This window comes from Anomaloglossus baeobatrachus, chromosome 1 (assembly GCF_048569485.1).
Source record: "Anomaloglossus baeobatrachus isolate aAnoBae1 chromosome 1, aAnoBae1.hap1, whole genome shotgun sequence".
In the NCBI taxonomy this organism is placed as follows: domain Eukaryota; kingdom Metazoa; phylum Chordata; class Amphibia; order Anura; family Aromobatidae; genus Anomaloglossus; species Anomaloglossus baeobatrachus.
The window spans coordinates 357,424,482-357,439,553 of NC_134353.1; the positions used below are offsets into that span (position 1 = coordinate 357,424,482).

At 42.6% G+C, this 15,072-nt stretch overlaps 1 protein-coding gene across 1 annotated transcript in view; it reads left to right on the forward strand.

Moving 5' to 3' along the window:
• LOC142292694 (kelch-like protein 23) overlaps positions 1-9,689 on the forward strand; it is a 41,058-nt gene extending 31,369 nt beyond the window's left edge. The window contains exon 3 of the mRNA XM_075337788.1: positions 6,687-9,689. Coding sequence (XP_075193903.1) covers positions 6,687-7,005 — 319 coding nt within the window. The 3' untranslated portion in view covers positions 7,006-9,689. The remainder of the gene's footprint in view (positions 1-6,686) is intronic.
• The last annotated feature ends 5,383 nt before the right edge of the window (positions 9,690-15,072 follow it).

The following is a 15,072-nucleotide window of genomic DNA, read 5'->3' on the forward strand; positions in this document are numbered from 1 at the left end:
AAACATGGTTCTCCCCAGCCTGAGAATACCAGCCTCCAGCTGTCGTGCTTTATCACAGCAGGGTATCGAAATTGGGGGGAACGGCATGCCATTTTTATTTTTTTTTTATTTAAATAATAATAAAAAAAAGCTGCATGCAATTCCTCTTATTTTCATACACAGTCAAGATAAACACACGACTGGGGGCTGCATCCTGTAGCCATATGCTTTATCTGTGCTGAGTATCATAATACAGGGGGACCCTATGCCAATTTTTTTATTCATTTAGTTTTATACCATAATAGGTACCTGCAGACAAGGTCAGTGATCGCAAGCAGTCAGATGCTGTCACGCAGGCTGGGGGCGCGTCTGACTGCAACCAATCACAGACGCCAGGACTGCCGGTGGTCGGGGGAAGTAGTGACTATGGATGAGCAATAAGGAGTGGCGCTGGAAGAAGAGTGAGTGGCTGGGAAGCAGTTACAGCTGCACCAGAGACTCAGTAAGTATAGTGCGCTTGCTCCAATCCCCCTATCCCTTCTACCACCAATTTTAAGCACCGAATTCTGGTCCCCATACAGTTACAGTTATATGAAACAGTTTGGGCACCGCTATTAATGTTAACCTTTTTTCTTTATAACAATTTGGGTTTTTGCAACAGCTATTTCAGTTTCATATATTTAATAACTGATGGACTGAGTAATATTTCTGGATTGAAATGAGGTTTATTGTACTAACAGAAAATGTGCAATCTGCATTTAAACTAAATTTGACCAGTGTAAAAGTATGGGCACCTCAACATAAAAGTGACATTAATCTTTTGTAGATCCTCCTTTTGCAAAAATAACAGCCTCTAGTCGCTTCCTGTAGCTTTTAATGAGTTCCTGAATCCTGGATGAAGGTATATTTGACCACTCCTGTTTACAAAATAATTCCAGTTCAGTTAAGTTTGATGGTCGCCGAGCATGGACAGCACGCTTCAATTCATCCCACAGATTTTCAATGATATTCAAGTCTGGGGACTGGGTTGGCCATTTCAGAACATTGAAATTGTTCCTCTGCATGAATGCCTGAGTAGATTTGGAGCGGTGTTTTGGATCATTGTCTCGCTGAAATATCCATCCCCTGCGTACCTTCAACTTCGTCACTGATTCTTGCACATTATTCTCAAGAATCTGCTGATACTGAGTTGAATCCATGCGACCCTCAACTTTAACAAGATTCCCGGTGCCGCATTGGCCACACAGCCCCAAAGCATGATGGAACCTCCACCAAATTTTACTGTGGGTAGCAAGTGCTTTTCTTGGAATGCCGTGTTTTTTTGCCTCCATGCATAACGCCTTTTTGTATGACCAAACAACTCAATCTTTGTTTCATCAGTCCACAGGACCTTCTTCCAAAATGTAACTGGCTTGTCCAAATGTGCTTTTGCATACCTCAGGCGACTCTGTGGCGTGCTTGCAGAAACAGCTTCTTTCGCATCACTCTCCCCTACAGCTTCTCCTTGTGCAAAGTGCGCTGTATTGTTGACCGATGCACATTGACACCATCTGCAGCAAGATGATGCTGCAAGTCTTTGGTGGTGGTCTGTGGATTGTCCTTGACTGTTCTCACCATTCTTCTTCTCTACCTTTCTGATATTTTTCTTGGCCTGCCACTTCTGGGCTTAACAAGAACTGTACCTGTGTTCTTCCATTTCCTTACTATGTTCCTCACAGTGGAAACTGACAGTTTAAATATCTGAGACAATTTTTTGTATCCTTCCCCTGAACAACTATGTTGAATAATCTTTGTTTTCAGATCATTTGAGAGTTGTTTTGAAGAGCCCATGATGCCACTTTTCATAGGAGATTCAAATAGGATAACAACTTGCAAGTGGCCACCTTAAATACATTTTCTCATGATTGGATACACCTGCCTATGAAGTTCAAAGGTCAATGAGGTTACAAAATCAATGTAGTGCTTTAGTAAGGCAGTAAAAAGTAGTTAGGAGTGTTCAAATCAAGAAATTGATAAGGGTGCCCATACTTTTGCATCAGTCAAATTTTGTTTAAATGCAGATTGCACATTTTCTGTTAGTAAAATAAACCTCATTTCAATCCAGAAATCTTACTCAGTCCATCAGTTATTAGATATATGAAACTGAAATAGCTGTTGCAAAAACCCAAATTGTTATAAAGAAAAAAGGTTAACATTAATAGGGGTGCCCAAACTTTTTCATATGACTGTATATGGGGACTGATGTCCTTTCAGATATCCGAGATCAATTCTGGGTTGGAGCCAAGTACGCCCAATACTGCTCATCAGTATTGTGGTTCCTGTATGGTCCGCAGTCTGATGATGACTGATAACTCCCAGTAACTCCTTACCATTGTTAAGGATGTACTGAAAATGATAGGTTTACGCAATACACATGTATATGGATCTGATCTGACAGTACAATTGATGTACCATGTACTGATGGTGGTTCTGGTGATGTATTTCTGTCCTGATGAGTGTTTCTATACCGATTGGGTTATATGGATGTATATCTGTACAGCTGGTGGTTCTAGTGATCAATTTCTATAGTGCTGGTGGTTCTGGTGATGAATTTCTGTACTGTTGGTGGTTCTGGTGAGGAATTTCTGTACTGCTGGTGCTTTTGGTGATGAATTTCTGTACTGTTGGTGGTTCTGGTGATGAATTTCTGTACTGCTAGTGGTTGTGATGCTGTGTTTCTGTACTGATGGAGGTTCTAATTATGTATTTCTATACCTTGGGTGCTTCTGTTGATTGTATTACTGTGCTTTTAATAGTTCTGATCCTGTACACAAGTAATGATTCATAACTCGTAAGATTATGTTATACATGGCTAAAATAAAGAGGTTGTTCACCACTTGTAAACCTATTGTGTGCTGTCTCTTGGCTTGTGTGTACAAAATGGGGGGGGGGACCCTAACAATTTTTTTTATTTGTTTTTTTTTTAAATAATTACAAAAAATCAGCATGAGATCACCTCTATTTTTCAAAACTAGCCAAGGTACAGATGACAGCTGAGGGTTGCAGCCCACAGCTGCTGCTGTACCTGTGCTGGTTATGAAAATTAGGGGGGACCTCCAAGTCATTTTTTTTCTTAAATTATTTATTAATTCTGCTAAATAGCTGTACAAGCTATCTAGCTATCTATCTATAAATTATATCTATTCTCTCTTTATATATCTACTATATCTGTCTATTCTATCGATTCTATCTCTTTCTCCCTCTTTCTCCCTCTCACTATCTATCTATCTATCTATCTATCTATCATCTATCAATCATATTTCTAGCTTTGCACATCTTTTACACCAAGAAAACCATTCTTATAGTACCATCCATTTTTTTTCCAATACGTGTCACAGGGATGATATCCATGTGATGACCATTTTTGACTTGTGCTGCTGGTAAGAAACCTGACTTGTCTCCGTGAGATTCACCTGGACACAAAGTTGTTTCTCAAGGAAAACACGATTTGTGAAGATCTCTATTGACTTTTATTAGTATGCGTGTGACAGTGTCTCCGGTACATGTGAAAACGTACATCACACATACACAGGTGGGAAGGAGGCCTTATTTCTTTCACAGCAATTTTGTGATCTCTCTTCAAGTTTTCAATGGGATTTATATCCATCCCCATTGTTGGCCACTTCAGAACTCTCCAGTGCTTTGTTTCTATCCACTTCTGGAGGTTTATTGAAGTATGTAAGTATGTATGAAGTACCATTGTCCTGCAGGAATACACTTAAGGGTGCTATAAGCGGGCTTTACACGCTGCGACATCGCTAGCCGATGCTAGCGATGGCGAGCATGATAGCAACTGCCCCTATCATTATGCCGATATGTGAAGATCGCTGCCATAGCTAACATTATTGCTATTGCAGCGTCACACGTACTTACCTGCTCGGCGACGTCGATGTGACCGGCGAACCGCCTTGTTTCTAAGGGGGCGGTTTGCTTGGCGTCACAGCGACGTCACTAAGTGGCCGCCTTCCTCATTGCTGGCATGTGGCAGGTGTGGAGACGTTCCTCGTTCCTGCGGCGTCACACGTAGCTATGTGTGCTGCCGCAGGGACGAGGATCAACTTCGCCCAAGCGACAGCAGCGATAATTTGGAGAGGACCCCCATGCCAACGAGGAACGATTTTGGACGTTTTTTCAACAATCCAAAATCGCTCCTAGGAGTCACACACAACGAGATCGCTACAGCGGCCCGAATGTGCGTCACAAAATCCGTGACCCCAACGAGATCACTGTAGCGATCTCGTAGCGTGTAAAGCCACCCTTACACACTGCAACATCACTAATGATATATCATCGGAGTCACATCGTTAGTGACGCACATCCGGCGCCGTTAGCGACATCGCAGTGTTTGACACCAAGGAGCGACGATCAACGAGTGCAAAAATGCGAAAAAATTGGTGCTCGTTGACACGTTGCTCCTTTTCAAAATATCGTTGCTGCTGCAGGTACGATGTTGTTCCTCGTTCCTGCGGCAGCACAAAACGCTATGTGTGACACCGCAGGAACGACGAACATCTCCTTACCTGCATCCACCGGCAATGAGGAAGGAAGGAGGTGGGCGGTATGTTCCGGCCGCTCATCTCTGCCCCTCCTCTGCTATTGGACAGCTGCCGTGTGACGTCGCTGTTACGCCGCCCAAACCGCCCCCTTAGAAAGGAGGCGGTTTGCTGGCCAGAGCGACATCACAGGGAAGGTAAGTCCGTGTGACGGGTGTTAGCGATGTTGTGCGCCATGGGCAGCGATTTGCCCGTGACGTACAACCGACGGGGGCGGGTACGCTCGCTAGCGATATCGGTACCGATATCGCAGCGTGTAAAGTACCCTTTAATGTAGGATACAAATCTAGATTTCTGACACTAGGCACTACATTGTGACCCAAATTCAACCTTTTCTTACCTTTGACACTGCAAAAACTCTTATTATTCTTCTAATTCATTCTCATATAGGCTATTGCAACTCTCTACTAATTGATTTCACTTATTCTAAATCTCGGCACTTCAATCTATCCTGAATGCAGTTGTGCATCCAATACGCCGATGCCTCTAGCCTGTGCAGACACTACAGCAATGCCTTTACACTTGCGGTCAGCAGCAAGTACAGAATTTCTCATGCTCGTAAGAAATTCCATGCTGGCCACTGATTGGCAGTTGCCTATGGAGCCTTGTTCTCAGCACAAGGCTCCATAGGATTCAATGGACATTGTGGGACATTACACCAGTGTATTACTTCAAGGATATTTTGTAGTTAATAAATTGGTGAATGAGGGAGTGTTGCCGAGTCTTTATTCTAATAAACTATTTTTTCGTGTGTTTATTTAACTGTACAAAAACTAGATTAGTAATGGGGGTGTCGGATAGACGCCTCTCCATTCAACTGATCAAATCTGGACACCACCAGCAACGGGAACATTTGATTAATGGGGGTGCCAGTTATCACACCCCTACCGAACTAATATTGAAGGCCTAACCTAAGGTAGGCCATCAATATAAAAGTACAGGACAAACCTTTTAAGATCATTTAACAACTTACTCTATAGCTAAACATTAGGACGAGTCTAGTATAAAAAGGCTTTTGTTTATTTAGGAAAACAACAATTACAAGTTCTCATATATGCTCTGCTAAAGGCACCTTTACACACTGCAACATCGCTAGCGATATCGCTGTAACGTCATCGGCTTTGTGACGTAATAGTGACCTCCCCAGTGATATTGCAGTGTGTGACATGCATCAGCGACCTGGCCCACGCTGTGAGGTCGCTGATCAACATGCTACAAATCGTTCAGGACCATTTTTCGGTCCTTTGTTTCCCTCTGCGCAGCATGTATCGGTGTGTTTGACACCGTTACAACTACATCGTTAGCGACTTAGAACCCAGCCCGTAGGCGTGCTATAGCGTTCCCTCTCCCGCCCCTTACCTCCGATTAGTGGTTGCTGTTGCATTCTGAATGGGCGGCTTTCACTGAAAAGAAGGCAACTTTATTTAGCCCTTCCGTCCTTTGTTTAAAAGCTACCTTGTTCCTGAGCGTGCTGGTTTGCGAATCATTAGAGAGTTCTCCAGTCTGCAATACTATAAAGCCTATACGGTAAGCATCATTTGATTGAAGCTGTATAGATAAACCAGTGTCGAGTCGCCGCGCAGAGAACTCCACAAAGATCTGTTAAGCAACAGAAACTCAGGAACAAAGGATATACAAGCGCAACTTTTGCCAATCCTTCCAAGCTCGAGGTCGCCAATAAGAACTCACTAGCTATTACCAATCGGAGCTAAGGGGGTGTGTAAAAAGGACACCTAGGTGGCTTCAGCGCCAAACACCACGCCCCTAACATAGGTGTGAGTCGTCAAATAGCTGCTGTGTGACACGTCCCCAACGACCAGCGAGGTCGTTCTGCAGGTCCGTATCGCTGCTGCGTCGTTGGCCAGATCTGCCTGTTTGACAGCTCACCAGCGACTGTTTAGAGACTTTCCAGTGATCCCGGCCAGGTCGGGATCGCTGGTGGGATCGCTAGAAAGTCTCATTGTGTAAAGGGGCCTTAAGACTTCACTCTATTGTCAAACAAATCCCAATACATCGATATTGGATTAAAAACATTGTCAACTTCTGCTCAAATATTAGAATATTTACTATATGATACTAACTACAATTTAAAATTATTTTAATATTTTTTTTAAGGTATGACCTGTCTGCCACAGTACTAAATGGAATTCTGTACACCGTTGGTGGGAAGGCTCTCCGCTTTGATTTTCGCACTGAAATGTGGTCAGTAATAGAAGAAGAATGCCTCAACAGCAAGTTCTTTATGGGATGCTGTTCTACAAATGGCCGGATTTATTTACTTGGACAGAGAAGAGCTTGTATAACTCTTGATATTCCTAATGTTGTCTTGTTTGATCCATACCTGGATATTTGTCAGGTAACAGATGTAAAGCTCCCCTGTCCATTGCCCATAAGAGGCTGTGTAAGCATGAGACGTTGTGATGTTAGCCATTAATGAAGGAGGTCAAGTCAAGATTAGCTACAAGTAGATTAGCTCATATTAGTAAAATCTGTGATTTCATATTACCACTAATATCTAGAATGAAAGTCACTATGTATGCAAGATCCATACCCCTTTGGTTCTGCTCAATTATATTGCTGAAAATTTGATATATAAGAGAGGCAATTAAACTTCAAATTTATAATCTGCCATTACTACCTCTTGCGGTTGGGCATTCCCTAGTCTGATTGCTCTAACTGTAAAGAACCCTTTCCTATTTAGCTGCTGCAATCACCTTTCTTCCACCCATAATAAGTGACCCTGGTCCTTAGTATTGTCTTTGGATGCATTAAGTCTTGTGCAAATCCTTTGTATTGACCACACATGTATTTATACATGTAATTGAGATCCCCTCTAAGATGTCTTTTTTCTTCAGCTAAAGAAGCCCAAATTTTTCAACTTCTCATCGTATGGGAGTCCTTCCATTTTTTGTAATAATCTAGCTGCAATACCAACATAAACATTTGCACTTACCTCCTCATAGAACCCGACAGGTTGGTAAGACACGAATTGACTTTTTTGAATCCATGCTGATTGTCAGTTGTTGCATTATGCTCTGTAATATATTTTTGTATGTCATCTCTTAAAATGCCCTCAAAAACTTTGCACAGCACTGATAGACTTACCGAACAGTAGTTGCGTGGATCCACCTTCTTACAATTCTTCAATATTGGTACCACATCAACCATCTTCAAATCCTGCGGTACCAACCGTCATACTAGAGAGCCTAAGAAGATGAAATACAGCAGACTGCCAATTTCTGAGCTCAATTCGCTTAATATCCATGGATGAATGCCATCTGGCCCTGGGGATTTTTCAATGTTTAATTTGTTCAGATGCAGGCATACCTCTTCTTGTGTTAAATTAGTTATATTAAGTGGTGAACTTTGATTTTTTTTGCCTTCTTAAATGATCCCTGGAACAGTCAAGTCCTTGGTAAACACAGATGAAAGGTGCCTGTTTAATATCTCAATCTTTTCTTTGCCCTCTATAATTATCTTGTTCTTATATTTTAAGGGACCACTACCATTGTTTTTTTTCTTTTTGGCATTAATGTACTTACAAAAATTTGGGGTATTTATTTTAATGTTGTTGGCGATTTGCTTTTCAATTGCCATCTTTGCTAGCTTTATTTGTTTTTTACATTTCATATTGAGATCTTTATACTCCTGAAATTCTATTTCTGTATTCTCAACCTTCAAGATTTTGAATGCTGTTTGTTTTTGTCTTATTTTATTTTGTACCTCTAAGAATAACATGTTAGGAGTTTGTTTGTTTTCTCTGTGTTTGTGTGGCTTTCCTCTGGGCAATCCAGTTTCCTCCCATGCTCTACTGAATGTAGATGGTAATTGGTAATCTACTCACCAATTCATAATACTGGTAAAATTGAGATCTGTTTCATCCTTTTCAGTTGCTTCCTGGTATAATGCATCTTGACATTTTTATAAACATTGGTGTATTATTTCATTTATGTAACATTATGTAAACTTGTTCTCTTGATATGGTGGTAACTCAACTTACAATATTGTTCCTATGACTATTATAACTTGAAAACATTGCAACTTGAGACTATAAGTATATGTGTAAAGGAATGAGATGACTGACACCCTCTGAAGATGTAATTTTTGATATGGTGATATGCTATACTAATGTATCCTAATATGTTTATTTCAATTGTTCTCACGTTGGAAAGTAACATTGCAGGCACGTAAGGAAATAAAGAGATACAGTAGTTTTCGGAGTAAGAAGAGAGTTACTTCCTAGTTAGAGTTAGTGAGCAGTTAGTAGTGAAATCAGTGTAGGCCGCATCTACATGGAATTTTTTTTTTGAGGTAGTAAACTTTGTAACTAAAATGATTAAAGTGGTAGTCTGGATCTTAATATGGCTAGAACATTCTGGATCATGGAAAGTGGTGGAACAAGGAAAGGCTGAACTGAGCCTACAGCACAGCCATGCCAAAGTGACCCATGACTCACTTTGTGGGGTAAAGAGGGGTTAACACCAGTTGGAGGCAAAGAAAGCACGAGCTGTGGGGGGTCAGATGTTTAGAGGGCTGGGAAAAGTGTTAGGGGGAGGTCAACTTTGCATTGGGTATATGGGATCAGTAAAGGGGGTGGGGACTACCAGAACAACATGTTAAGCCAGAAAAGGTCCTGCCCTTCCGCCCTGTGTTGAGTTGGGGGTGGGGGTTTTGCTAGGAGACTGTTTTGTATATTTTAATAATGTGTCAGTGTCATTTCGGCCAGCGGTAGTGAGGTGCGGTTCTTGGAGTTGGAGGTAAAATGGTGGTGGGGGGTTGTACAACGTAAACACCCTTCTTTTTATTTCAAATGGTAATTATCTGGCAGACTTTGGGGCTGTCCAGGGTGGGGTCACCTGGCAGTCGGTGTTAGAGAAATGGTTTTCCAGTCAAAGGTGTCCCCGAGCTTGTGTTCACGATTGGGGGCAATGTTGGATGGTTTATCAATTTAATGGGAACATCCGCCAGGATTTGGAGCTCCAAGAACCCTCCTCGCTTTAAAAAGGTATTTGATTTATTTACTGTCATGTTTGTGTAATAAAGGCCGATTTGTCCAATTTATCCAAGCCAGTGTCATGTGTTTATTGGAGGAGGAATTTGTGGCTTGAAGGGGGAAGTGCATAGCGGGTTGGTTGTAGATGGGAAGGAAGCATCTACAATAGCACAGTCAAGAGAGCTTAGGTGCTCAACATCATGGGTTCTTGATATATTTCAGGGTATGCGGTGCAAGCCACCTACCCTCACACACACCCATGAAAATAAAATCACAGGCACTTAGAATTGCAGGACAACACCTCGGCCTGTGTGACCTTTACATATGGAAAACTAGTAGTTTATTAAAAATATTGATTCAAATTGTTAACTTAATCTCTCTCAACATATGATGTAATGGTTTGTTATATGTTGGGTCATGATATATGGCGCGGGCTCAGTAGCCGAACCCACGTCATATCTGAGAAATATTACACAACAGACATGTTCCTCTGATTGCAGTGGCTGCAATTCTTTTTGATCACTGCTTTTTAACCATGTAAATGTCACTGTCTATCACTGATAGAGGCATTTAAAAAGAGTGATCACTTCTCCCATTGGCCCTCTTGGACATGATCGTGTGGGGGGCCTCGAAGAAGTCACCTCCTGTGGCGATATGCATGGGGTCCTCGTTGCTGTATGATGCTTTTACTATGAGCCAATTTATCTGGGCAACTATGCACATGGGACTTTATTACACATAGTTATTGCTTATTTACTTTTATATATTTTTTGCTACTGCATTATTTTACCTCACGTAATTTTTTTTTCCAGACGTATGAAGCGGCTTTCTAATGATTAATGTGAGTGCAAGAAAGCAAAAATATAGTTCAACCCAGAACACAGCAGATTCATTATTGGTGTTTACCTTTATTTATTTTTGCATTGTTTGATAGTCTTTATAGTTTATAACCAATTATCAAATATCCAGCAAGGAAAAAAAGTGTCCAAAAAAAAATTATTAAAACATGTCTTTATTAATTAGCTTAAAAAAGTTATAGAAAAACCAGCAAAAGAATATGAGACAAACAAGGGAGGGGACTACGCGTTTTGTTAAGTAAACTTAATCATGGTCCTTACTGAATAGAGTCAGATTTCCATTTTAAACTAAACAGGATTCTCTGGATTGGCTGCTCCCCCCCTCCATGCGGGGAATACGTGATCCAAAACTGGGACTGCAACCTGGACAACTTTGTGAACGATGAGCTGACACTTTATCAAATATGTGTTCTAAGGGCAATGCTACCAGCAGGCTTTGCTCACACTAGGGGACTAAGGAATCTCCAAATGGGTCCTTGATGGGCCCTGAAGCGGGGCATAACAATCACAGTCACAGATGGCGCAATGGACCTCGGGACATAGGAGGACCAGCCGGTGCCAGTCTAGTTTCTGCTGTGCTGTGGAACACAGAGCCGAGGATTCCTGCCCCATAATACTTACAGTGTTTATGTCACCAGACTTTCAGAGGCAGGTGGCAGCAGATGATGGCACAATGATGTCACTGCATTGCTCAATCTACAACTTGTGATGGAGGAACAAGTGACTGTTCTTCATGATGTGTGGGATAGTGGAGTACAATATTGTTGTTTTTTAATTGCCATACAAACAGCGTTACAAAGGGGGCATTATACTAAAAGTTTGCCAAAGAGGGGGGGGGACAAATATACTACGAGTATATTTGCCAAAGTGGGGGGGGACAAATATATTACTGTATATGGTACCTAAAGAGAGAGACATTATGCTAAACGAAGACCAAAGACATTATACAAAATGGTGGCTCAATTCAATATATTGCTGATCAGATAGACAGATTGCTGGATGGAGCTGAAGACGACTCAGCAGTGATGGCACACACAAGTAAGAATGAAATAGTCAAAGGGAAATAGAAAGATATTTAAAAACATTTTCAGGGAACTAGCAGAGAAGCTGACGTTTCCAACCTCCAAAGAAGTGTTTTCAGAAATACTGTCAGTGCCATGTGGGTTAACAGAAAGGCTATAGGAGTTTAGTGAGTTAAATAAAAAATGGATGCAGGAAATAAGAGAGTTTGGGTTCATGGAAAATTGGGCTCTTCTTTTTCGGCTATAGGCTCTACAGTAGCATTGGCTCAGGGGTGGACAAACCATTTGTACAATCTGTGTAGCTGCAGAGGGTTCAATAGCTTAAGGGACACATTCTCATCGTTAAGAACGGTTTTCTGCAATCAATTAGATTATACCTAAGGGCATGAGTTAATAAATGTCATAGGTACCAATTATTAGAGGATTGTTAGCAGGTAATAGTTACTTTATGAGGAGCTATGAAATGATGGGGCCCATAAACATTTCTTGCTCAGGGAACTTCTACTGTATGTGTCTGCCCCTAGAAGGGCCACACCTAAACATGGAGGGTGCAACTGTGCTGGGGTAAAGGATGGTTAGACTCTGGAGGAGTTTTTATATTAGGATCTGGGGAGCGTGAGGGTGGTTGTACAAAAAAAGGAATAGCGTAACTAGACTTCGATGGGCCCCAGTGCAAAATTTGAACATGCCCCCCCCACATGTTGTAGTAATGTCCCCCATGCTGGGATCCTTCCTTGAAAATATGTCCACCATCCTGATATATATGTTCCCCATCCTGGTATATATGTTCCCCATTCTTGTTTATATGTTTCCATCCTGGTATATTTGTCCACCATCCTAGTATATATGTTCCCACCCTGGTATATATGTCCCCATCTTGGTATATATGCCCCCATCCTAGGCCACATCCTGGTACATATGCCCCCACATCCTAATAGAATTGTCCCACACACTGGTATATATGTTTCTATCCTTGTATATATGTCCCCCATCCTGGTATATATGTTCCCCATCCTGGAATATATGCCCCCATTGTAGGTCACATCCTAGTATATATGCCCCAACATCCTAATAAAATTGTCCCCATACAAATATATGCATATATATGTTCCTATCCTGATATATATTTTTTCCATTCTAGGCCACATCTTGGTTTATATGCCCCCATCCTGATACATATGTTCATCATTGTAGGCCCCCATCTTGATATTTATGTCCCCATCCTAGGCTATATTATGGTATATATATCCCCATCCTGGTAAAAATGTCCCCCATCCTGGTACATGTGTTCTTGTCCTGGTATATATGTCCCCATCCTGGGCCCCTCCTGGTAACTATGTCTCCATTCTGGTACCCTTCTGTTATTTATGTTTCTATCTTGGGACCCTCCTTATACAGTATATGTTCCTATCTTGGTATTATATTGGCAAAAATTAAGAAACCACTGCAAAATTTTCAGCTTTTCAGATTTTTCTCTTTATAGGTATATTTTTGAATGAAATGTAAATTATTATTTTATTCTATAAACTACTGACAACATGCCTCCGAATTTCCAAGCAATAAATTTTGTATTTATTTTCTGAAAATGAGAAATGGTCAAAATAACAAAAATTGCATTGCTTTCAGACCTCAAATAATGCAAAAAACCCAAGTTCATAGTCATTTAGAAACAACTATACTAATGTTTTAACTCGGGAAGAGTTCAGAAATCAATATTTTTTGGAAGAACCATGATTTTTACTCAAAGCTTTCATGCGTCTTGGCATGCTTTCCAGCAGTCTTTCACACTGGTTTTGAGTAACCTTATGCCACTCCTGGTGCAAAAATGTAAGCAGTTCTTTGTTTGATGGCTTGTGACTATCCATCTTCCTCTTGATTACATTCCAGAGGTTTTCAATTGTTTTCAGGACTGGAGATTGGGCTGGCCATGACAGGGTTTTGATGTGGTGGTCCTTCATCCACACATTGATTGACCTAGCTGTGTGGTATGGTGCATTGTCCTTCTGGAAAATCAGTCCTCGGAGTTGGGGAACATTGCCTGAGCAGAAGGAAGCAACTGTTTTTCCAGGATAACCTTGTATGAGGCTTGATTCATACGTCCTTCACAAAGTTTAATCTGCCCAATTCCAGCCTTGCTTACGCATCCCCAGGTCATCACTGATCCGCCACCAAATTTTACAGCGTGTGCAAGACTCCAGGTCTCTGTCTAACCATTTGACGACCAGGTGTTGGGTACAGCTGAAAATTAGACTCATCAGAGAAGATTACCTTACTCTAGTCCTCTATGGTTCAATCCTTATGGTCTTTGTCAAACTTCACCCTGGCTCTCCCTTGCTTCTCATTGATGAAAGGCTTTTTTCTCTATCGCCTTCATTGGGGGACACAGGACCATGGGTGTATGCTGCTGTGACTAGGAGGCTGACACTAAGTGAACATAAAAAGAGTTAGCTCGTCCCTGGCAGTGTACACCCTGAGCCGGAGGCGGTACTATGCCAGTTTTTTGCTTAGTGTCGTAGGAGGCTGATGTGGGCCCATATCTCTGTGGGCCAACCTCAGCCTAGGCTATTTATTTTTTTCCGTTTTTTTTCAACTATATGGCGCCGCTCAGCGTTCTCATCTTTTTTACGCTTTTTATCTCTTCTGCAGGATTAAAGATCCTGCATCAGAGAGTATCCTCGCCTGCTCTTTCCATACAAGGTATCGTCCCCACTCGACACACAGCCCTTATCCCCCTCCGGCCCCATGGTACCACCCCAGGGGCTGATTGGGGTCCCACGCATCTACGTTTTATGGGCTCACTCCCCGTCGACCCCTATGGTACCGTCCCAAGGGGTGTTTCGGGTGGAGACGGCGAGGAAGCATCGCAAGCGCAGGAGCGCTCACAGCACCAGGCCTCCCCCAGCATTCTCCCCTGTTTCACTGGGCCCAGGCAAAAGAGCACACACTGCAGCGCAGGAGCGCTCTGCAGTCTTCCACACAGCCCCCCAGCAGCCTCCCCTGGCACTTGCCAGCACAAGCCTGCACTCACCGGGGACCTTCAGCAGCCAGGATGGGACCCAAGGATCTGGACACCGCGCAGGGACGCAGGTAAGCCCTGCTCCGCGCGCAGCGCTGCGCTCCCGGCGGCCGCCGCTCTCAAATTTAGTCCCCGGCTTCGGGCCTACCATTAGGCCAGAGCTCTCCGCCTCCCCGTTTGCGCGCGCGTCTTCCGGGCCCGCCCCCCGCTTCTTCTGCCCAGCAACAGCAGGGATCATCCCTAGCACGCCCCCTCAGTAAAAAAAAAAAAAAAAAAAAAGAGAGGCAAAAGCCCGCGTTTTCTTGCAAACGGCCCACCTCAGCACAGGCAGACCACTGAGCAGCAGCATCTCTTTTCCGGTGGCTGCCCCCAGCTACTCTGAGCCTCCTGCTGACCCGGGGAGGACACAGGCCTGGGTGAGTGCTGGTTCTGATTAGGACCAGCAACTTTTCTTACATTTTTTTTTTCTCCTCACTTTTTTCCTCCTATCTCCTGTCTCCTCCCTAGTGTCTCTAGTAGGAGCCCCCTGAGCAGCCATGCCTAACTCCAAGTCCTCCCGATCCAAACAGGTCCCGTTCATAATGCATTTTGCGTGCTCGTCCTGCAACGAAAA